The sequence below is a fragment of the Convolutriloba macropyga genome, chromosome 5, assembly GCF_964194025.1.
Source record: "Convolutriloba macropyga chromosome 5, txConMacr16.3, whole genome shotgun sequence".
In the NCBI taxonomy this organism is placed as follows: Eukaryota; Metazoa; Xenacoelomorpha; order Acoela; family Convolutidae; genus Convolutriloba; species Convolutriloba macropyga.
Window position 1 is genome coordinate 66,679,552 of NC_134472.1, and position 25,023 is coordinate 66,704,574.

The following is a 25,023-nucleotide window of genomic DNA, read 5'->3' on the forward strand; positions in this document are numbered from 1 at the left end:
ATTTTAGTAGATTTAAATGCCGTTTGGAAACTACTCACACAAAATTTAAGTAGAAACTATTTACACAATATTTAAGCAAAATGTCCACATTGGGCGTCAAAAGACGAGAGGAGGTGCCAGTCACATTCTTTGTAACTATTTGTTTATTGGGTACCGGTAGACGCTCGTTATGATGACTCAAATGATTTGAATTCATCCATTTTAGGAAAAAGCTTTTAAATCTCAGATGGTGAGAAAAAAGCAGTAGAACCATCAATATTGACCAAATTTAGCCAAACGTTTTTTTTTCGAAAAGAACATTTAATTTTTATGGACATGGGTTCAAGGCACAGAGAGTTTGAGTATGGCACCAAGTTAGTTGACATGCCATGTTAAAAATTGAAACAAGGCCAGCATAAATCTCTACATTTCTTAAGAAGATGGGAAGAAGAAGAAGCAATGTTTTCTCTTTTATTAACTTTAACAGGTGCCGAACCAAGTTTGAAAGGTTCAGGTTAGTTCTACTTAAATGGCCTAAGAGCAACTTATTAAAATACAAGTATGAAAAACTATCATCACACCACTGCTGAACGACTTTTGCGGTAGAGTTAGCAGTCAGTGGCCTAATAAAATTCTACATTCAGTGGCCTGGAAATTCAAAAATTCTGATTTGGACATAGACCTTGCCGATCCGAAAACTTAAAATTAGCCATTTTATCTGAATTTAAGTATATATACGTTAGTTACGGCACATATAAGCCTATATAAGTTACGGCATTGAAAATGTGAAGAAAATATAATTTTGTAGTCTTATTTAGCTGGAAGTTTGGTATTTGGGTTTTAATGCAAAAACATTAGTTAGTTTTTTTGACGTCAACAGGAGCGGCCTTTTTCTTCCGACAGCAGCAGCAGTAACACATTAGAATAAGAGGACACAGGGCAGCTCCTAAAATAGTCGAAAAGAACATCAGAAGATATGCAGCTCCTCTCCAAAACGGCATGTACCTTGATTTCTCAACATCAAACATAATAGTCTCGTTCCTCTCGGCCATCGAGTCTACAAAAAGCTCCAATTTCTTCACAGAATCTATTCTCGAATCGTGTCTGACTTTCGCTACATTCCTTCGGTACTTTTCCATGTTTTGGTAGATGTTTTCGACAGCCTTTAGGATCTCAGATTCGGAGGGTGATTTGGAAACGACAGTTCCGAAATCGTATCGTTTGATGACTTGTGACGTCAGATCTTGATCACGCATTTGGGGGCATCCGATGAACACTTTGACGTTGTTAACCCCCTCCATCATGGAACTCGCGCCGCAATGAGACAGAAAGACTTTGCTAAACACAAATTACTATACCTATATATGGTTTTCGGGGGAGAGGGGGGATAACGTTTTCGTAATTACTGACGATGCCTGCTAAACAAAAAGGCGCTAAATTGGCTAAAACTAGAATTTTTGCGTTTCGCATAGTCCGTTATCAGATGCTTCTTCTGAAATCCCATACAAAACTACCATTTGAAACATTGCAACAAAAGCAACAAAAAAGCGTAAATTTAGATATTTGATCGAATTAGGCGCCAAAAAAATTATTCATACCCTCAACTTCGATGACAAATTGAAAAATAAATCATTTTTTTGTACAGAAGTTGAATTAATCGGCAAAATGGCCAAATTTGGTGCCAAAACTTACTAAAAATGTAGCAATTCCAAGCCCCCACCCCTCCCGAACTCAACAATCAGGAATAAAAGCGAATAATCTCCTCAAAGCTTGAAGGTCGTTCAAAAGGAGAGCGAAAAAAACAATCGTGACCACTCAGCAGAAAATGGATCAATTTGTAGTTTCAGACTGTTTTTTCTTTCAAAAAAGTTCTTTTTCTTTAAAAAATACAGAATCGCCGCTAGTTACTAACACTTTGTCGTGTGCAAATATCTCCTTTTGAGGCTGTTTATTTTTGATGTAAAGGCGAGTCCTGTCGTAACTGTCCTTAGTGTCCTTTTCTTCAGTCCAGGCTGAGTGACTCCAGATAACATTAAATCTCTTCTGCTTCAAAAAAGCTCCCTTCACCACATCGAACTGCTTGTCAGTGAACACAGCATAAGTACCCAGTGCCATATACAGAATATCGCGATCGCTATTTTTGATGAAAGATTTGAGCTCACTCGACATCTTATTAGGATCGGCTATTTCTGTGGGCTGCATCCCGGCTATGTAGAGTTTCTCTGGGACCTCCTTCAGCGGGAAGATAGGCGGACCTGGAAAATGACAGTTTATTATGCCCAGATTTATCTCATGGATTGGAAATCGTGTCATCTCTTAGTATTATTATTCTTATGCTGGGTTTCTCTATGTTACTGTACGCTAGCAAATGGTTAATGTAGTGCAATTTTGTTCAAAATTTTACTAAAATTTTTTCCGATTACGTTTTTACGACAAAATCTTATAATTTCTGCTAACTTAAACTCTAGTTAATTAGCAGGGCTATATGAAACAACTGAATAGCAGAGTGATAGCATTAACAACAGAATCTGTGAAATTTTTCGGGTTGCTAATCATACAAATTTCTTAGTAGTCATACTACGTCCTATATGATTCACAGTAATCATACTAGGTCATATATGATTTGTATGACATCTTGGTAGTCATACAAGGATCATATATGATTTCCTAGAAATCATGCAGAAGTCAAACAAAAAATTTCAGCGATTTAAAACTGTATAATTTTCATTTCCATCGAAGCTGAAAAAAAGTTCTTGGAAATCATACAAGGTCATATGTGACACATAAACATTGACTGGTGCCAAAAAATCTCTTACACGGTAGTCAGAGGGTATATTAAATTGTTGTATTGGATTTGAGCTCTGCATTTGATTTTTTGTGTGCGCTAAAAGAATAACTTTGCAATTTGAACATATTCACACAACAAATTTGAGCTTATATAAAAATAATGTCTCTTATAAATGAGCATTTACAGGTATTATCTGGCTCCAGAGAATATCAAAACTTTAGTTATATATTTGGACTTACTCTTGTATTTAGGGCCCAACTTTGCAAGTGATATTGTATCTTAGGGTCTTTTGGCGGATCACAAAGTGATGCGGTAAAATCACATAGGTGAAGACTTACCGAACAAAATTTTAAAAAAACATATATGGTAAACGAAAATATTTATGAAAAATAGATGTATGATTCTTGGTAATCATACTATGGTCATATATGGTTTCTTGGTAGTCATGCAAGGATCATGCATGATTGCTCAGTAGTCATGCAAGTATCGTACCAGGAAATACGTTATGATTTGTATGACATCATATATGATCCTTGTATGACTACTAGCAACAATCAACCCGTGATGTAATATTTTTGCATTTCTATGGGAATTAGAATACTACGCGAAAGCTCGATCAGGCGAAGCCAATTTTCGTACCCATTAAGCAAAAACTTTTGACAATTATATGAACGTTAGGCGAAACCCAATTAAAACACTTCTACATTGTACTTCAAAATCCACCTGACGCCAATAATCAATTGTATAAAATAATAGTTCCAAAAAGATAAAGGTTTTAGAAAAGTTGAGCATTTGCAACATCAGTTTAGGTCCATCACCCAATTAAGACAATTTTCAAAAAATTTTCCTACCCAATGACTCAACTACTTAGAATATTCGGTTCTCTCTTTAAAAAAACTCATAAGCTACCATTGATTACTATTTAATGTTTTTAGGACAATTGAAAGTCCTATAGAAAAGTTTTCCGGTGTTATAATGGCAGTCTTCAACAGAAACCTATGAATTTGGCAATAAAGCGAGCATATCGTATAAGTGATTACCTCATTTTATCACTTAAAAGCACAATTTGGCAAGAAGGGTATCATTAAAAGCGGTTGGGTTGCATTAATGAAAAGGTTTCGAAACATTCACTGCAATAACCTGCTAGTGCGAGAGACGGATAGGAGTTGCAGATGTGGAAAATATCCTGAAAATCTTTATCCAACACTCCGCTTTCTTTCATTTTCTCCTTGAACAGATCATTCGCTTCCTTTTGGAACAATCCCCACACCACAGCTGCCTGTTAATGTAAATTAACAAAATAATCTATCAATAGAGAGTGATAATACTATGTCATAGCGACAATAGTGATAACGACATGACAATGACTTGTGGCTGGCGAGGTTGACCAAAGTGCGCTTTCTGCCGTTAATGACTGTATTAAGAACACTTTTGTACCGCTCTGAACCCGGGTCGAGGAAAAATATGTAAAATAAGCGGTGAAAAGTTGTTTTTTTTTCACAGCAAATTTCGTACATAATTTTGCGGTGAAATTATGTAAGTTCACCGCTAAAGTGTGTAATTTAACCGCTTGATTAGAAAAAAAGCTTCTGTTACCAATTACTTAAATTTACCATAATAGGTGTAAGAAAACAACAAAAAGCAACACGATATAAAAATGTGCATATAAAATCAAGCGTTCATGTTCAGCTCGGTTCCTATAGTCACACTGCCAACTAGTTATTGGCAGCGCGTGAAGAATAGGCACAATGGAAAAAAGGGTTCCAGAACCTCGACGTTACAGCGTGAAAAAAAGAACTTCATCGATTCTTTTTTTCGGTCAACAATTTTTCAGCATGGAGAACGTGTAAACGTGTGAAAATGTTCTTTTCCACAATATTTAGCAAATGAAGAACGTGATAATTAATAATTTTGGTTCCTGCGTAATCTCAGCGGAACAGCATTAGGCGACTTCGGCCAGTTCTCAGCTGCCCTTTTTCTTATTACTCCCCACAATTCAGACTGTTCTTTTTATGAGCAGCCTTGCTCTTTTTGGGGACTATGGCCACTTTTTTTGCGTCTGAAACTTTCACGTGGTACCATCATTGCAGCCAACATTGGTCAGGCTGACCACAAACGCGACAATCACGCTTACCAAATAATGAAACATTTTGAAAACCTACGGAGCAATAGGGTTCAAGCTGGAAGCATACTCGGCATATTGCCGGGAAATAGCCGCTAGTGATTCCCAAATCCCGATTGCGTTTGAAAGAACAGAAAAGAAACTGATTCCTGTACCAAAATAATTTTAAAGTGCGAACCATTTTGATGTCAATTCGTAGTTCGACATACTCCTGTTTCTTAGCGAGAGCGTACAGGGGCAAGTATTATTACCAATAAGCATTACAGATGGTAACTAGGACTCTTAAGAACAAAGTTCAAGTAGCGCCCACCTGAAATTGGGCTTTATGGGTTTATCCCGTTTCTATTTTTGATTTCGTTTTCCGACACTGACTAAGTTGATGATATATTGTTACGCTGAGCAGCTGCCGCTTACAAGCACTTTGAGCAGAATGAGAGAAGAATGAAGTTAGCCAACAAAAGGTCTGCGTAGAGTTTAAAGTTTGTTACAGTTCGCTTGGGTCGGCACCACACTATTGGGGTTTAGACATTGTTAATTATTAAAAAAATTGCTATTGATTGTGCAAATTTTTTCTTTGGTGACCAATTTGAGGCTGAAAATTTCCAAACATACCTGTGAGAAAGCGAGGGCAGTGAACATATCCAAAAACCACTTTGGGTTGTCAGGACCCGGTACAAACACTCCCGCGATGCCCGCATTCAACAGTTGCCCATCCTAAAAAATATCCGAATCACATCAGAACAATTGCCCAAAAAGACAGGGGGCGGTTCACAGTGCTTAACTTCGACTAATAATATGAATTACCGAATGATACTAATATTATTCGGTAAATAAAATTAAATTTTGAAAACGAAATTTGAGATATATCACATTAGAAGCTGCAATATAGATCCCACTCTAAAAATATAACGTATAATTATAAAATCAGCATCAAACGATTGAAATTCACTTCCTAAAGATCTAAAGGATTTGGAAAAGAAATACACATTCCCGAAAAAACTGAAAATTTTTATCGTAAACTTTTTTCGGATAACAAACATTATAAAACTTATGGGTCTGTAAGCGCGAACTTTGTCAGATTTAAAAATTTTACTAAACCTTATTTTAGGGCAAAATTCATCATTCTTCGGTCGAGCTAAGAATTAATTAACTTAATTTTACTTAACTACACTCCTGGCATTTTTGCCACAATTGTTTAATCTCTTTTTTGTTACGACTCCTACGCCTAATAAAGTGAAAGTCACAAAAGAAAAAGTCAAACATGAAAAGCACAAATGTGAATCAAAGTTCAAACCGTCCAAAAGTCACTTCTATGTAAGTTTAGTAATAATTGTTGCTATTTTTTCAATTTTTAGACATTTTTGCCGGTTGTTTTTCCTAAAAGACCATCATTCAAATAATCATTGTTCTGGCTACATTATGTTTCAGGCAAGGCTACTTGACTCTTCTTAAGTCACTTCGAAATTCAGCCTCGAGCTCCTGGGTTACGTAGCCTAAATTTGAAACACTCATTTTGCAAGATTTAAAACACCCGCAGTTGTTAAATCTGGCGCAGCATAAAGGAGATTCTGTCGTTTTAAGGCTTGCCCGTGCTTGCGAAGAATGAAGAAGAAAACACACACACGTGTACAATAATTGCTTCAAACTTCGTTCGAAAACAATTAAAATGCAAAATACGTCCGAATGTCATGTTCAGCTCCTACGTTTTTTTTCCAATGAAATTATTATATCAACCGACCTCAAAGTTTCAAAAAGGTACAATTCTGACCTGGAACATGGCGGGATGGGGAGTTGCCCCCGCCCACATGGTAGCATACGGGATGTTGTTCAACTCTGCAATCAGAGACACTCTAACGTTGAACAGCTCAGCAACTATCAGGTCAGGTCTGTCATCCTTGACGAACGACTCGACTGCTGGGAACCCGTACAACAAGGGACCTGCAAAACGCTCCATGATAGATACTAAATGCCCACAGCTATTTAGACTTTTAAAAGGCGCCGACAGTTAGCGTAATTAGATGTTAACATTGTTTTCTTGTTGACACCCAATCCTTGGGAAAATCAGTCTCAATTTGTTTGCAATTCTTCCGTCGGGATTATATTACAGTCTACACATAAAAATACCACGCAATTTTTAATCGGTTCACTGAGAAATAAGATTATTTTATGCAGCCTGTGGCGAACCAATTGCAACTTCAAGAAGTCAAACACTTTTTGAAAAGTGAAATGACCCGTTCGCAAGCTGCTGACAAATTGGTCGGCTGTATCCGAAGTAATGGTTAAGTGACTCTGCTTGAAGTCACTGAGAACTTCTGGCGTTTATCGAGAACCGTGAAGTCAGAATTTAAGTCAGAATTTCGAAGTGACTTCTGCAGAGTCACTTAACCATGCTTAAAACACGAAACGTGTTAAAATGACGTGTTTGTACATTTTCTAATTAATGTTATGAGACTCTCTTGTATTTGTTAGCTAAAAGCTGATGGTTAAAAACATTAAAAAATATTAATTAAGAAAATGTAGTAATGCAGACGAAAGTCAACGAAACTCAACTTCTGGCTAAGTAGCAACTTCTGGAATTTTGACTTCTGGCACTGCAGACTTTCTGCATTTTAAAATGTGCACGTGAGTGTCTTAACAAAAAATTAACCCATCAAAACTGCTTCTTATTCAAAGCCTATTCTCAACAAGAATCCTAGGGCGACATAGAAACGACTGATTGCATAGCTTCTGTAATTTTACGGCGCAAAATAACAGTAAACGGGTACATGGATGACAGCCTTGATAAATTCTCCATCTACAAACACGATTGATATGGTTGGTTTAGAAAGAGTGGTGGTATATTGAATAAACGGAGTGTGCGTTCGAACATAATATTCCCACCCAGGTTATGCACATTTTTGACATAAATGTCTATCAAATAAAGAGATAGAAAACTTTCAAAAACTCAGATGCTGTTCAAAAACAACTGGTCTTCGGTAAAAACAAAAAGTTACGGCTTTAAGTAAAAAACTCAAACAACTATATGAAATAAATAATGGCATGCTGCATTAGAGAGTCGCTGATAATGGTCAAACATAGCCGGCAGATTGCCGGAAAATAGCCGCGATAGACGCTTGTGGCCTTCCATGAATTGAAACAACTAAAGAAATAAGATAGACTAGCAGTCCTTTAATAGACCACTCAACTTTTCAGGTTAGATTCGGACTGTCAATTTTGTGACACATACGGTCTATAAGGAGAGCTTTTTCAAAATTGATATTCGAAATTAAAAACTCAAGACTAATATTCAAGAATTAGGGCATATAAGTTTGCAACTACTTAGATGCACACTATTGATCTTTAATAAAAAAATGTTCATAAAATTTAAAGTTCCATAGGTGAGTTCAGAAGTCATTTTTTGAGTGAGGTAAGTCACGCAATTGACCTAAAAGCAGAAATAACGTCACGCACAAAAATTTTAATTACAAAGCAATAGAAGTCACTGAAGTCAATTCCAAGAAATCAATTCCAAGAAGTCAGGTCGTAAGAATCATCGATGGAGACGACGAATTAAAAAAACATAGCAGGACAAGTCCTGACGTACAATTCAAAGAATTTTCATTGACTTAACAAACAACTAGACCTAGAACGGACAATGAGTGAATTGGGAAAACCATTTCTAAGAAAATCAGATGAAAAAAAAACAAAAAAAAACAGAAAATCAATGTCAAAATGCTGCTATGGAGAACAAAAAACCACTAGTGAGATATGTAATTTTGATTCTAACAAAAAACTAGGTCCGGAATGAGCTGTAAAATGATTGGGAAAACTATTTAGAAAAAAATCCGATCCAAAAAATTGAAAAAACAGTAAAAATCAGAGTGAAATTGCCGCATGTGAACAAAAAACCACTACCGAGAAACCGAATTTTTGTTCAAACACCGTTTTCTCACTCTACTTTAAAATTAGAGCGAAAAAATTCACGCCGCAAAACCACTCGCTTTTTCGCTCCATTTCCTGTTTCGGCGTGACCAAAATCACCACTCCAATTTGACTTCAAAAATCATGAAAATGTGTGAACAGATCTTAAAAAAAAAGACAGCGCCCCAATACAATTCAAATTTTTTGAATTGTAAAAAAACCGCGATGTCCCCAATAATAGCCGCTATCGCTTCGCGGCTATTAATAAAAAGACTATGATACAAGACAAACAACAAAAAAAAACAGAAAAAAAACATTAATTACGGCCAAAGCTTTACTTCTATTTTGAAGAAAATGTAGTAAGTCAAAAAACCATCAGGTCAAATCTATACTACGCAATTCACTTTTACTCCTTAGCAAGCAAATGGGACTTGTCTCTAACGAGACTAGGCCACAAGTCGACAAAAAGGGGCAAAGTTCAAAAATCCATTGGATTTTTAGAAAAGAAATAAAATCGAAAGTCATACAACCATCAGCTTTTAATCAACAACAACAAGAGAGATTCTCATAACTCCGCTGGAAGCCGACGGGATCTGTCATTAGTTAGACTAAGTCATAAGATTACAGAATGGCAACATCTACAAGCAGAACTCAAAAAACATTTACGAAAACACAAAGTATTAAAGCCAATTACATCATCATCTATCAACATCAAAGAGTCTATATGTTTGCTTTGGCCGCATTTGAATATCGATCAGACGTAATTTAAAAGATACTATCTGAGATGACAACAAAAAACCAAAATTTGACCAGTATCAAAAACTCACAAAATATGAAAACAAAGGGTCTGAGTCATAAAACCAAAAAGGGTAATAACTGTTTTCCAAGGAAGAATATGGGACCTGTCACCAATGACAGCAAGTTACAAATTGACAAAGAAGAAGAATAAAAACAAGTATATTCAAGTCAAGAAAACCCCTATATATCAACTGAAAGCCCTAAAAAATCACACTTCAATGGGAAGCAAATGAGACTTTGAGTATAGTTTTTCAACCACAAAAAGGAGAACAAATACAGGCAAAACAAATAAAATTGTTAGAAACGTTCAAGAAAGAAGTGTCGAAGCCACAAAAACCATTAGCCATCAACTCAAAACTTTATATATGTTCAATTGAGTCTCTATTGAACACCAATGGTGACCGTCATTATTGTATAAATATGACAAGTCTTTATAAAGAGCTAAAACGAACAAATATCCAAAATTTCCAATTTGTTTTGAAAACTCGTATGCACATTTATGAATAAATTGATTGTCATAAACACCATTGGTAAAAAAACCACTCAACTGAACGGAGTAATTTTGTTTTCACTAGAAAATAAATTGTAACTGTCATTTGTAAACCATAGCTACTAGTTGGCAGCAATAAGGTTAAAAAAGGGCAAGTTCATTTTTTTATGAAAAAAATGGTCAAAGTCATTACAGCCATTGGGTATGAACTCAAAGCCTTGGATAGATTTCATTGTTTCCCTTTAAGAGGAAAATTGGAAAATTGACAAGGTAGAAGAAATAAAAAAGACTACAAAAAGGGCAACCAATGTAGGCAGAAATCAATTAAAAGTTTACGAAAACAGTGTCGAAGCCTGGGAAAACATGAGGTATTCTATAAAACATAATATATGTTCATTCGGCTTTAAATGAAAGTAAATGGAATCATTCATTAATCGAAAATTGACTTTTCTAAACAAATGCAATAAACAAATTGTGAACAGGTGTTTTTTTACCTTATGATTGTAAAAATCCACCAATGAGACCAAAACTAATCTTTCTATCGTAGCGCGTCTACTAAAAATATGCAAGTGCTACGAATTTTAGCAAAATACATTTTGATAAAGAATGAGCACCAAAAGTTTAAACCTGAATAACTCTACGAAACAAAAAATAAAATCTTTTGTATTTGAAATTCCCCAATTGAAGGCCTTTCTGATTACCACTCACAATTCTCAACGATGAATATATCGATCGGCCAAAATCGATTAAAAAACAGTTGAGAATGTAGATCCTCCCCCCACTAAGTTAATGGACTATGTTGTGACAGGCAAAATTTCCAGTTAGCTCACATTTCTCAGCATTGCTCATCAAAACTAATGAACGATTCCGCTGATAAAATGGAATGGTGTCTGATAAAAAAAACCAAAATACTCAAAAATTTACACTATTGTTTGAAATTTCAGAAAAATATAAGAACAGTGCAATTGTATGAACAAGCCGCGAGGGCCATCGACAGGCCTCAGCTTCCCATGGGATCTGACATGAAATATCGCAACCGAAAATTGGCTTGACGTAAAAACCAGGTTTTCGTGAAAATACGCTCCCCGTTTAAATTTGCAAACGTCGGAATATTAATTAACTTCTCATTAGTTTACACTGCACTTTAGTTTACACCAGGTTCTCTAAAAAAGGCACCTAAAAATGGATCCAAGTGATCTAAGTTTAATTTTTATGTTTCAATTTGACTGTAGACATTTCTGCACGCAATAAACGACCCTTTGTCTTTAGAAACAGAAATTTTTAGAAACAGAAAAAATTATTTATTCACTTACCCATAGAGATATCTCTCTGATGACTTCCACCCGATTCATTCGGATAACCCCACACACCCGTATCGTAGAAATCGGCACCCAACTTGTCCGCTTTGTCTCTGCACTGGGCTCCAGTCACAAAAGTAACCCTGTACTTGCCGGGGAACGAGGGGTGATGCAGGAGGGAATAGGCCATCGGGGTCATAGATGACATGTGGGAATCACACCCGGATACCAATGCCACGTGAATGGGTTTGGGAGCCGGTTCCAACGGATCTTCTGAGGTCGCTTTTTCGGACTCCTCGAGATCATCCTTTTCCAAATCCGTTTTCAATTCTCCCAGTCTAACTCTAGGAGTTTCAGAAGGACTTGGTTTCTCAGCATCGCTGGCTACAGTTAATTTGGACGTCGGTTCCTCATTTTTGGATTCAGAAATAACTGTTTTCTCGCCGCCATCAGATTCTGCTGGTATTTCCCCTGCTGCTTCTAGTGTTTCCTCGGCTGCTTCGGAAGGTACAGCTTCTGATAAATCTTCAGCATTTTTTGGCTGTGCTTCAGTAGCAGTAGGATCTTGTGCAGTGGATAATACAAACAGGCAAGTAACAAATACGCCCCAAAAGAACGGAATTACTAACTTCATTCTTAATGAACGCTTGAATAAACTTGAAATAACTACAAACTGACTAGATGTTTGCATGGACTATGAAAGCTCGAAAATACGAGTTTTATTTGACCTTTAGAGTAAACGATATTGGTACGATAAAATAGCCGACGTCATAGAAAGCCGATTAAAATGGCTTCAAATAAATGTTTAAAAAATGGAAAACTAATTAAGTAATCAAAAGTTTTCTCTAAATTAGTAAAAGAAATTATTCAACTATTTATAATTTGACCATCTAATAATCTGTGAATAGCTAAATGAGCCTTTATTATAATTTGTTATAATTGCATATTCGATTATTATTATTATTATTAACTTCCGATTGTCTAGGACAATTCAAAACGTCGAAGTGTCTAAGAATTAGTTCAGAGGTTTGGGAGCTTTTCAAAATTCGGTTTTTTGACGGCTGCTCTTTAAAACGTAATCAATAATATTATCGCGTGAACAATGTACCAAAGAAGTACATCGACTATTTAATTCAGATAAGTTCGCGTAAGTTTGTTTATTCGACACATTTGGTATGTACTTTAAAGTGGACAAGTCACAGTTTAGTATTATGGCATGGTTGAGTAAATTTGTTTAGTTCACTGCTCCGGACCTAGCTTGCGCATTTCAAATACCTTAAAGAAGCCCCTCTCACCTTAGGAATTGATAAAATAAAATAGAAATTAATTCTAACTATTACTTATTCAATACTGAGTAACTGGTTTGTTTTAATTTAGTAATTAGTCTAATTAGTTAAAAAAAATTAATTTTTTCAAAACCTCTATAACATGAAAGGAAATAAACTTTGCCTCAATGTATTTTTAAAAAAATTTAGCATACGGAAATTTGGCAAAACATTTAGCATAGGGAAATTTGGCAAAAAATTTAGTGTGACTTCAGTTTAACTAGGCAATCAATAATGTTTATTAGGACCTAAACTTTGACGTTTTTCTATTGATCACCTCTAATGCAGCACTCACTCCGATACGCAAAAGATAGTTCTAGATAGTAGAAAAGACAAATTACAAGCACAATCACCTAAAAATCGGAAGTCTATGTCGAAACCGAGATAAAAAATTATACGAGAAGCTTCAATCCTTTTAAGCTATGGCGCTGGTCTCAAGAAATCATAGTGAAGCTCTTTAAATGTTTTTGAAATTTATGAAAATTTAAATTTGTTTTCAAATTTTTGAGTAAAAGCTGTTTAAACATAAGCCCATATACTAAATTATAATGAATGATAATAAGAAGATCATGAGATCCTTCATAATATGAGAAATAAATTTTTATTGAATAGGAGAAATACGAGAAATCATTTAAATAAACAAATTGGAAAAATCAAAAATCTGCATATCTTAATCGATACTAAGAAAAGTTTTGTCATTAGAATGAACTGTCAAATTCTCAAGCATTGCCATTTTTCGACTGCAGAAATAAAGTTGCCAAAAATCAAAGGGAAACTAGAAAAAAAATAGCTTACTTTTGTTCCAATTGTTATGAAATCTTCAAAACAAACGTCACAAAAGTTATGTTCCCCGATTTATTATTTCCGTCCAGAAAACTTAATTAATAAGCAAACAATTTTTCAACGTTTTGATTACAAACGTCCAAAGGAAGCAAAATTTCACAAAAGTTCCGTTTTTTTTTCCACTTTTAGCGAAGAATCGAGGTTCATCAAGTTTTTCAAAACCACTTTAGCCTGTCAAAGCCGAGCTAAAAGTCAAGAAACATTTTTTCGCGCTTTTAACTAAATGCTATCAAAAACGAATAAAATCGAGGATCGTGAAGTACTATCAAGAATGATAAATCTGTGGCGTGTTGTCATAGTTTTTCCGATAATTTTTGCTAATTTTAGTATCAATACGGACAGGCAAAGCAAGTGAACTGTGCATAGCAATCTTGCCTTTAATTGAATTTTATTTTTTTTTCGTCAACACATTAAAACAACAAAAAATTATGGCAGACGAAAAAAAAAAGAAAAGAAAATTCAACTAAAAGAAAAGATTGATATGCACAGTTTAGTTGAGCTGCCTGTGCGCATCGATAATTTGAAAAAAAAACCATTGGGGAAAAACTATCACAACTCCACGCCAAATTTGCTTTCACGAATTTATGAACAATTATCGTTCTGCCACTTTGCGTTTTAAAAATCAGTTATGAAAAGCTTTTCGTTAATGGCTGCTATTTCCGCAAAGCGACGAGTTTTTGAGTTTTTTTCAAGATCTATCAGTCGCATTCCACAAATTAATGCAGAATTCGTTATCGAATAGACAAATCCAGTGTCGATGTACAAGGATTGGAAATAATGCTCAAAACAAGGGCCGCTTCGATGCTTTTGCTTACTGATTACAATAGCTCATAATAGACAAGCGGTTCGGGCATCTGAGAAAAACGGAACCCCCTAGTCTAAAGGGCAAACAATTGAATCCAAATCATTTGAGCATCTTTATATGATTTGTTGAACGTAAAACAGAGTTTGAATTAAAAAAACTGATATGTACAGGACTGAGGCAAAAAATCTTACTTCATGTTTACCGCTTGTTTGGGAAAATTTGAGCCAATAAGATTTCTTTGATTCAATTCTCAGTAACTTTTAAGTTTTTTAACATTTTTTTTCCACTCAACTGCGCTCTATTGTTGATTACACCACAATTAATTAGCGCAATTTTTAAGATAGGGCACAAAAAAGGCCACTAATTAACTAGATCTTACTTAAGGGACATAGCCGTCATGTGTTGTTGAGAAACAAATTTCTTCTTTGGAATGTTGGGTAAAAAAAAACTCCCTAGTCATTAGAATGAACTGTCAAATTCTCAAGCATTGCCATTTTTTGACTGCAGTAATAAGGTTGCCAAAAATCAAAGGGAAACTTGAAAAAAATTAGCTTATTTTTGTTCCAATTGTTATGAAATCTTCAAAACAAACGTCACAAAAGTTATGTTTCCCGATTTATTATTTCCGCCCAGAAAACTTAATTAATAAGCAAACAATTTTTCAACGTTTTGATTAAAAACGTCCAAAGGAAGCAAAATTTCACAAAAGTTCCGTTTTTTCCACTTTTAGCGAAGAATCGAGGTTCATCAAGTTTTTCAAAACCACTTTAGCCTGTCAAAGCCAAGCTAAAAGTCAAGAAACATTTTTTCTGCGCTTTTTACTAAATGCTATCAAAAACGAATAAAATCGAGGATCGTGAAGTACTATCAACAATGACAAATATGTGGCGTGTTGTCATAGTTTTTTCCAATAGTTTTTTGTAACTTTAGTATCAATACGGACGGGCAAAGCAAGTGAACAGTGCATATCAATCTTGCCTTTAATTGAATTTTATTTTTTCGTCAACACATTAAAACAACAAAAAATTATGGCAGACGAAAAAAAGAAAAGAAAATTCAACTAATAGGCAAGATTGATATGCACAGTTTAGTCGAGCTGCCTGTGCGCATCGATAAGATGCAAAAAAAACTATTGGGAAAAACTATCACAACTCCACGCCAAATTTGCATTCACGAATTTATGAACGATTATCGTTCTGCCACTTCGCGTTTTCAAAATCAGCTATGAAAAGCTTTCCGTTAATGGCTGCTATTTCCGCAAAGCGACGAGTTTTTGAGTTTTTTTCAAGATCTATCAGTCGCATTCCACAAATTAATGCAGAATTCGTTATCGAATAGACAAATCCAGTGTCGATGTACAAGGATTGGAAATAATACTCTAAACAAGGGCCGCTTCGATGCTTGTGCTTACTGATTAAAATAGCCCATAATAGACAAGCGGTTCGGGTATCTGATAAAAACGGAACCCCCTAGTCTAAAGGGCAAACAATTGAATCCAATTGATTTGAGCATCTTAACATTATTTGTTGAACGTAAAACAGAGTTTGAGATAAAAAACTGATATGTACAGGACTGAGGCAAAACAATCTTACTTCATGTTTACCGCTTGTTTGGGCTAATTTGAGCCTATGAGATTTCTTTGATTCGATTTTCAGTCATTTTTAAATTTTGTAAGCATTTTTTCCACTCAACTGCGCTCTATTGTTGATCACACCATAATTTTTTTAGCGCATTTTTAATGATAGGGCACAAAAAAAGGCCACTAATTAACTATATCCTACTTAAGGGACAACATAGCCGTCAGGTGTAGTTGAGAAACAAATTTCTTCTTTGGAATGTTCGGTAAAAAAACTCTCGAGTAACTGTGCAAAATTTTGAATGTGTAGCTTGCAGATAATAATACAGCAAGAATTTTCTGGTTGAATGCAATTAGTTCATGATATGAGTATTAAATGCACTCTCGGTTTAGCAGAGAAAATGAACAGCTATATTGTTTATATTTTCATACCAATATTGGCTGAACTATAAAGTATGAGAAAAGAAAAACAATGTAAAAACTGAATGCTTTTCTTGCAATTTCTGCCACAAATCTAAAACATAGCAGATCAAATCCCGATCAACAAATCAAATAGCGAGTGTCCAATGTGTTAAGAATGTATTTTTTAATGTATTAGGAATAAGAAGCAGTAACGCTAAAATGGGGGTTATTCAAAAAGTTAACAATTCAACAGTTAAATTTAACTTATTCACGATAAAACAAAAAGCGTATTGCATTTGACGAATTCGATAATTTTCAAAATACAATTCAGTAATATTTGACAGCTTATGTAACTATTTGACTCTATTCGAGTTGTTCACTGAAGTTTAACTTGAGGTATTACTTGCATTCCTCCACCAGGGCAGTTATATTTGAACTAATCATTAGATTTTAACTAATCTTTAATTATTGATCTCTCCTTTGCTGTTAAGTAGCGCCGAACATTAACCATGGCAAATCAAGCCAAACAACGTTTTGAAAAATATTCAGGGAGACGTATTCTGCGATGGAAGCGTGAAAAATTGTATTTCGAGAGCCATCCGGCATGCAATTTTCGGCTCCGGGCACAACAATTTTGCTCTGCACTACACGAACTTCAACGATTATCTTGTGAGATCTTGCAAGACCCACACAAAAAATTTTATCTGGCAAATTATAAGATCCGGACTTATGTCTTGCAAAATAACCGTCAAAACAATTTGCTAAAAATAATTGTAGTTTTAAACTTCAAGCCACTCAAAGGACTTAGAAATAAATGAGAAGAGCTCGCGGCACTAATATTGTACATCACAATTCACCGACGTATTCAAAACACTCTAAGAAAATGATTCATTAGCCATTTTTTTTGCAAAAATCCCCAATAAGTGTGAAAAGAAAAGAAGTGCCCGTTGTGTAAAGCAGGAGTTCTTGACATCCATGGGGATCATGCCATTGCGTGTCAAGGTCGAGGAGACGCAATTGCAACCCATGACCGGATTCGAGATAAAATAGTGTCTGCTTGCTTATTTGCGAATCTCTCACCAGAAGTGGAAAAAAAGAACCTCATTCCAGGAAGCCGATCGCGCCCCGGAGACATCTTTGTCCCGACTTGGAAAGCGGGGAAACCTGCTAGATTTGATGTAACTGTTACTTCGACGCTGCAATCCAACTCTCTCACTAATGCGGCTACAAAGACAGGATATGCGCTTGATGCGGCAGATGAAAGAGAATATTGCCTCCACAAAGATAACTGCACAAAAATGGGAATAACATTTGTTCCCCTTGCAATTGAAGTTCTTGGCGGAAGATCGGCAACCTTCAAGAAAACACTCAAGCGGTTGGCTGTGTTGAGTGACAACCGTTCTTTCCAAGCGCAGGGGTTGTCTAAAGGTTTCTGCAAACTGATGCAATCCTTGTCAAGCACCGCTATTCGGGGATCAGCGGCAATGTTGTTGGCACCGGCTCCCTAGTTGACTATTTTGCTTTTTGGGTGCTCGACCAATCGGAGGGGAGATGGTTGATCCATTACAAATGCAATCATTGTCGACAGATATGATCAAGGGGTCTGCCTCAATGATTTTGACTCGCTCTTTTTGGCCAGATTTATTAACCAATTCAGAATAAGAAGAGTCCAGATTGGTCCTTTTATGATGAGCCGCCAAAACGATTGCAGCAAACGAGAGCCTTATTAATGTGCAGTTCTACTTTTCTAATTCTTACCTGACCAGGGTGGGGAGAACAAAAACAAGTATTTTACATGTGCAAAAAATAAAAATTCTGATGAAATGAGATTCATAAACTGTTGATCTGTTGTATTGATAACCACTGTGTAAACCAATGTAAATGTCAATTAAATTTCCTCATTTATAAGTGTGACCAGGTTGGTAAGCACTGAAAAAATGAGATGCAAAGCGTCCAGTGACTTCCAGCTCGGTATATCTAAAGTATAATACAATTTTCCTATCATGAGAGAAGACGTTTCGCCGACTCCGGATACATTAAACTATAAATAGGTTTCAAAAACCATAAAAAGCGATTTTCAGCATGAAGCTGAGATGGATCAAACTCTTAACAAATGAAGAAAAAGCAATCTTACGTTTTGCAAAGTGATGAGGTAACGCTTTTTAATCATTAAATGTGTAAATGGCGAAAATCGTAAATATCCACTTTTATTACATTCCAATACTGATAAAGTCACACTAGCAGGGCCAAAGCAAAGTTTCATTTTGCTTTAGCGCTGAAAACGTAATTATATAGTGGTTTCCAGAAAAATGGTTGCGTGATTGTTCCTTAAAACATATAGCCTCCACTGAGTGTGAATAGATTGATAGGCACGAAAAACGTGATTTTTAAAAGCCTCCAGTGTTTTCCAGCTTGTTCTTTTAAACGTGTAACACGACTTTTCCATCATGAAAAACGAAGTTTTGCTGACTCGATTCATATTAAGTAGTAAATAGGGTTTATCTACTATAAAAACCAAAAGGCGGTAGTATGTTAAGATGGACTAATCGCTTAACAGGCATTAAAATTTGATCTTACGTTTTGCGTAGCGATAAGATAAAATTTACTTTTTCACCTTACGGCTACGCAAAAATGATAAGGTAAAAACCGAAGTTTTTAACTTACAGAAGTTTTGCCTTCAATAAGTTTCTCTATCAGGGCAAAACAGAAAGTTTGATTACCGGCAAAAACGTATTTATTGGTGAAAACGTATTTGACTCATTGAGTTTGTCGTTTAAAACTGTATTCAGCTCGGTATTAAATTGTTTTCAACAATTTCAAAAACTTTTTTTAGATTCCGAATACAGTCAAAGTTTCAAACATGTTTTCTATCGGCCGGATTTGTATCTCCAGGAGGCTTCTGTTACAGATTGCAGTCAGTGCAAAATGAAGAATGTATTTTGAAACAGAAACTGGCCTTTAATATGTATAAAGTTTCATTAGAAGACTCCGCTGTTACACGGGGTTATGACTACTCGGGGTTATGACATAAATGAGTAGTTCGCGTAAAGGAAGGCAATGGATTATGTTAGGGTGAAATTCGTTCAGTAAAGAGTTTTGCCAATTGAACGTTAGTTACGTTAAGATTGGAGAATGTAATGATGTCTGCTCGATTTCGCTATATTTGAGAGTGCGAAGAATTGACAATATCCTATCACAACTAAATGTTGACCAAAAAAATCGTCCGCATAAAAATTCGTGCAGCGCTCCCTTTGCGCTTCCCGTCAACAAAAGTTACCAACAAAGGTAAGAAACACGGAATCATATTCAATCAGCGACTTTCTAGGAAAAAAAATGTACGAATTCAATTTTGTACTGTTTCCTGACACAGTTCAAAAAAATTGAATCTGAGGGCATGGACTGTTCAGCTCGATATGAAGCCCCTGTAGTCCCAAATGTGGAAGGTGTTCACATCATGTCTACACCTATTTTTCTTCTCCTTTTCGGCGATAAAGAACCCAAGGATTCAGCAGTTTACATCATGGTTCTTTTGAAAAATAAGTGAAAAGTCTAAGTTGTTTGCTTTTGCCAGACTGTTTTGCATACTTTTCCGTTGGCCAAATTCTGCACAGACCCGCCAATTTATAACCTTTTGATAATACAGAACCAGAAGTTACGTCGATTCAAAGTTCCTAATAGCTGATTTCATATCTCATTTTGTGTCACGTGCTCGAAAGAATTCCACATGTACCGCAAAATTGGTCAATTCGTTGCAGCTGTGAAAATGCAACAGATATTTTTTTCTAGAAGTGCCGTTAGTTCAACACAGATAGTGCTCAAGTTGCTTTGTGGTCACCTGGGGTTCAACTTCACAATTTTACGTCAGGTAAAAACTTTGGCATAGTGGAAAAGAGGTTTTACGAGTTGAATTTCTTTGCAACCTTAGTTTACAGTTAGAAGACCAATGCAGCTCAGCAACTGATCTGCGTCTAGCGTAGCATTGGGTGCGAGTTAAAAGAAGGTCCGCTGTTTGTTATAGTTTTCATTCTGGGAGAACGCATTCTACGAAAAACTTAAGCCCGTTTTGTGCTGAAAGCCTTTCTAAAATGGTTGAAACTATAATAACTGCCGTCCGTTTAACAAAACAAATTTGAAAATGTCCAATTAATAAGATTCTTTACAATTTTTATTTCATATTTCAAATTACTCGCATATGAAACTGTTTTCCTCCCGGATTATAGCTATTGTAACGCCAGTATGGAAAATACAGCTCTGAGCACTGGTTAACATCGGTTGAAATTCAAAGATTAAGGTTCTCCTTTGTTTTGTTTTGTGGTAATGTTGGCTCTCAAAGCACAGTTTTCCTCGTTTTTTGCTTCAGTTTTCAATATACATGGCTTTTACTGTATTATGCATGAACATCCTAATAAAGGCAGGATTGTGTGTAGTAAAGGTGATACTGAGCTCGACTTTATTTTGATTTAATGTTTGCATGCGGTTTCCTTCAGCTTGATGTAACATATCAAAAACTTCAATGAAAGAAATTTTGCTGGCAACTGCGTACTAACCTGCTCTTCGTTCAAAGTTTTGCGAATTGCTCTTATTTTGTTCAATACTGCTGATTGGAGACTGAAACGTGAAACGGATGATAAATGACATCAGAAAAGATCCCTTAAAACAAAAAAAACGAACTTGATGTTCCAAGATTTGAGGGGAGGCTATCAATGGAACATCTACCGCATGCTCTTTCTGCGGCCTAGCAGTAGCAATTTATAGTAGTTGCAATTGGAGTTAACCGGGTTGCAAACTTAATTACATTCAGTCCTTCGCTAGGCAGAAAAATGTGTTAAAGTGTTAACGCGTGGTCTCAAAAAACAAGCAAATTCAATATTTTGATAGGTGTCATTTGAATTTTGATGGAAAACATGAGCAATCGTTCCACCACGTTATCTTTATTCTGTTAAAATTTCGAGCTTAAATCTTGCGAATGTAATGGTTGAGTATACACTCCACGCCGCTTTAGGTAGTAGATTTTCTGCACATCGATTGAAGAATCGTCGACAAATAGTTTTGGTAAAAGATTCTAATTTATACCGGTTGTTATATTGACCAGAAAAGGATCCAGTATTTGATGTTTAATCCAAGGATCACCTAAATCTGCCTGTACTTTTGATTGCTTTTTCGGTTGTTTGATGTCTGTAGTTTAGTAATTCACTATTAAAATTGAAAAAAACTTTTTAAATTCTAACGTTTGTATAACCTCACTTAAGACTGAAATGAAACCAAAACATAGTAAAATAATTGTATTGCATGAAACCTCAATGATTTTCGTGCTTTTATGTTGTACTGATGACGTCTTACTGTTTGTTAATGTCCTTCTTTTGTTAAAGATTCAATACGATAAGACTTGATTTGACATTTTGTTCTCGTTTGTTAATTTATTCTTTGCTGATCGGTTCTTGGTTTTTGTCTGCCTACCTATCAACGTTCCAAGCCTTCTGTGACGCATATTTTAAAAAATTCACCACACGTTGTTACTTCTTGAGTGACTGATTCGATTGTTTGAAAGTTCCTATTTCAGATTAAATTTTTACTTCATACTTTTTTTGTTACGTGCTGTGCTTTTTTTTTGGTTTTCAGTTTTCCATATGTTAAGTGATATTTGAGACCTGGGTGGACGCATTTTGTTTCGGTTGGCGTTTTTTCGGCTTTTATGTCTGTTTTTCACGTGCCCGGCCATGTCTTGCAATTTTCATGAGGCAGAGTGATTATTAAAGTCGACCATTCTGTCAAAGACATGTGATTCGTGTTACTGTTTTAATTTCTTGGTTCACATAACGCTTTTTTCCTATGCGGCTGCTTGTTGCTGGATATGCTTCTTGTTTTTGCAGTTTCTGTTTTCAAATTGAAGTTAGCAACATTTAAGACTTGGGTCGGCGTAGGCGGGTTTTGGTTTCAGTCTTCTTTTATTTCTTCAGGGTCTTTCTTCTTTCCCTGTTTTTTTTCTGACTGACCATTCAAATCCCACATTTCCCGTAAAGCACAGTGTTAAAAATGACTCTTCTATCCGCAAATTAGCAGTCAATGCAACTTTTTTGTTTTCAAGAGTTCAGTTGGAAAGATTTTTCCTGGTCCTTGCTAGTGTCGTTTCAGAATTGGGCGAGGTAACTTTGTTTTGGTCTTCCTTTTTGCCGCCGTCGTGTCCGTTTTTCTTTGGGTTACTTTTTTTGCCTGCCAAGGCAAAATCTTTTATCCTAGTTAAAGCTTTTTCCTATGCGTCATTGCATGTTCTTGGATTCTACCCCTTCGTTCCAGTTAAGAGCCGTGATGAGAACATTGAAACTTTCAAACACTGCCATTGAAGATTAACAAAAATTATGAGGGGTAATTTCGAAAAATCTGGTTGGCTATTTTGGCTCGCTTGTCTCTTAATTTTTCTATCCATTTGTCTCCTCTTTCCTTGTTTTGTTCTAACAGCGTGCTATTGTCCTTATTCTGTGCTGTCATTTTTTAAAAACCTCTGCCGTTCTTCTGCAGGATTTGCTTCGTTCCCCCCAAACATGTTTTGGACTGCGCTTTCCTTTCCTTTTCCATCCTCATTGACAAAAAGACCACTCCTAAAATCATGATCAGTGATTGAGAAAAAACTCTTTATATGTACTTTTGCCATGACCCGGGGAAAATTAGTTTTCCGAACCCGGACAATAGCAAGCGCCATTGAAAACTATGATCAATATTTATGATAAACTCTGAATGCGTATTCTTGTTCCATTCTCTCCGTTTACGGTCTATCTCTCTCACACTTTTTTTCCCTCTCCCTCGCTACTGTCCCTCTCTCTTTTGTCTGTCAATCTCTGTAATTAATTCTTTTTGTTTGCGTTACTCTCTTCTCAGTACGTCATTCCTTCTCCGGGTCGTATTTTCTGATTCCTTCTATCTTTATTTTGCGCCTCCTCCTTCGCTTCATTTCGAATTTCCTTTTCGACGCTTCCCGTTCTCTTTCTCTCTGCTTCTCTCTCTCCTCTCCGTTCTCCCCCTCTCATATCGCCTCCACTCTTTCTCCATTTTCACCTTGTCCCCTAGCTTTGCCTTCCGGGTAAAAACCGCGCTTTTCTTTTCTCGCTTTTGTTACACATCTGCGACGCTCTTGCTCGCTCCGTGTCGGCTTCTCAGTCGCGCGCTCCTTCTTTTTCGCTCTTTGCTCAATACCCTCTTTCCACTTTGTTCCTTTTCTGCCTCCGTCGATATTCTTTTTTATTTGATTTGGTGCTTAGTGCGTACATAAACCCCCTCCTTTTCTCTTTTGCAATCTTGTGATTGTGCTACTTCGTCTGTGCTCATTTGATGCTGAAGTTCCTTTTTGCGTATTTGTGCGCCAAAAACTCTATCCTTTTGGTACGCAATTGTGCGCATTTGTAGTGTTTCTACTTTTATGTATTGACCTTAGCAACTTTAGGGTCTCTTTGGCGGCTGACGAAGAGTTTTGATCCTGCTTCCAAGCAGCCAAAGAAGCGAAAGATGCCAATATATCAGCTACGGAACGTTTCCGGACGTTCTTGCACGACAGTTGTTTTCGACGATTTTGGAAGAAGAAGAAGAAGAAGAAGAAGATTTATTTATCCATCTCATACGTATTAAAAATACACTAGCAAAATCAACAAAATTTACAGATGAAAGGGACAAACAACGAGTCACTGTGAACTTCTTTTCAGTTTGCCCAGGCGATAGATCAAGAATTCAAGAACTAAATTTTATACAGCGTATATAGTACAGACGGAAAATTATTAATTAACAACAAATATTACTAAATTAGCAGCAACCTGGTATAATGCTAGAATCATTGAATCAAGCTCAGCAGCAATTTTAACACCTTTATATTCTTAGTATCAAAATGGTAAGTAACGAAAGGATAAACTTAATGATTAGAGTAGATTGACTTCCTTAATCTTTTAAAACCATTTGAGTCATAAGTTAAAATGCGCAACATGACCCCCAGCTTAGCGACATCGTCAGCATTCCTAAAACGTCTAGCAAATGCATCGTCAGCATTCTTAAAACCTTTACATGCTTAGTATCCAAAGGTTAAAAGAGGAAGGGATAAACCAAAAGATTGGTGTAATTTACCTTATTTAATCTATTATAAACAAAAAAAATTGAACTAAAATTTAAAACGGGCAGCACAATACCCAGATAAAAGCTCTTGAAACCACGTCACAGCAGGGCAACTAGTCTTTCGCGCCAATAAAAACAAAGCATTTGGCGCTTTGGGTGAATTTGGGACCAGAAGTAAAAACCACTGTGCCGGGAAGACATCTCTATGAGCTGCTTTGGGCCCCAGGCAGTGATCAACTACTTCGTGTCCCAAAAAAAGCAATCAATACTTAAGTAATTAACTGGTCCGATGCCTGTTGATCTCCGAGAAGAGCTCCTGCTAAGTCACACTACAAACTAAATACGAATTTAGATAGTTCATTGTTACAGACGAGGTACGAATTTTTGAGGTGACGCCAGAAGTCTGTTACTTTCTGGACAGAATTTAGATCAAGATCAGATGGAATTATGCCTATTGTTTTTAATTTATTGTACAATTTAGAGGCCCGTGATTTTATTGAGAAGCGCTCAAGTTTCTTCCGACACTTTGGTTGACCTATTAGATTTGATTTTGACAATCTCGTTGTGACTTTTGAATAGTTATAGGAAAACACGTCATTACAAAAA

At 36.1% G+C, this 25,023-nt stretch overlaps 2 protein-coding genes across 3 annotated transcripts in view; both read right to left on the bottom strand.

The window, feature by feature from the left end:
- The window catches only part of LOC142339563 (putative small nuclear ribonucleoprotein Sm D1), a 179,917-nt gene that overhangs the window by 150,346 nt on the left and 4,548 nt on the right, over positions 1-25,023 (bottom strand). The window lies entirely within an intron of this gene.
- LOC142339558 (UDP-glucuronosyltransferase 2B17-like) lies at positions 663-16,316 on the bottom strand. Of its 2 annotated transcripts, none has more exons than XM_075389689.1 (7): positions 16,130-16,316; positions 11,391-12,220; positions 6,658-6,827; positions 5,502-5,603; positions 3,908-4,046; positions 1,892-2,234; positions 663-1,317 (listed from the first exon to the last, which is right to left on the bottom strand). In XM_075389689.1, exons 2-7 carry the CDS (start codon positions 12,064-12,066, stop codon positions 834-836), a joined length of 1,914 nt encoding a protein of 637 aa, XP_075245804.1. In that variant the 5' UTR covers positions 12,067-12,220; positions 16,130-16,316; the 3' UTR covers positions 663-833. The 2 variants fall into 2 exon arrangements, with proteins under 2 accessions (XP_075245804.1, XP_075245805.1); XM_075389690.1 differs by having other exon boundaries at positions 11,391-12,628.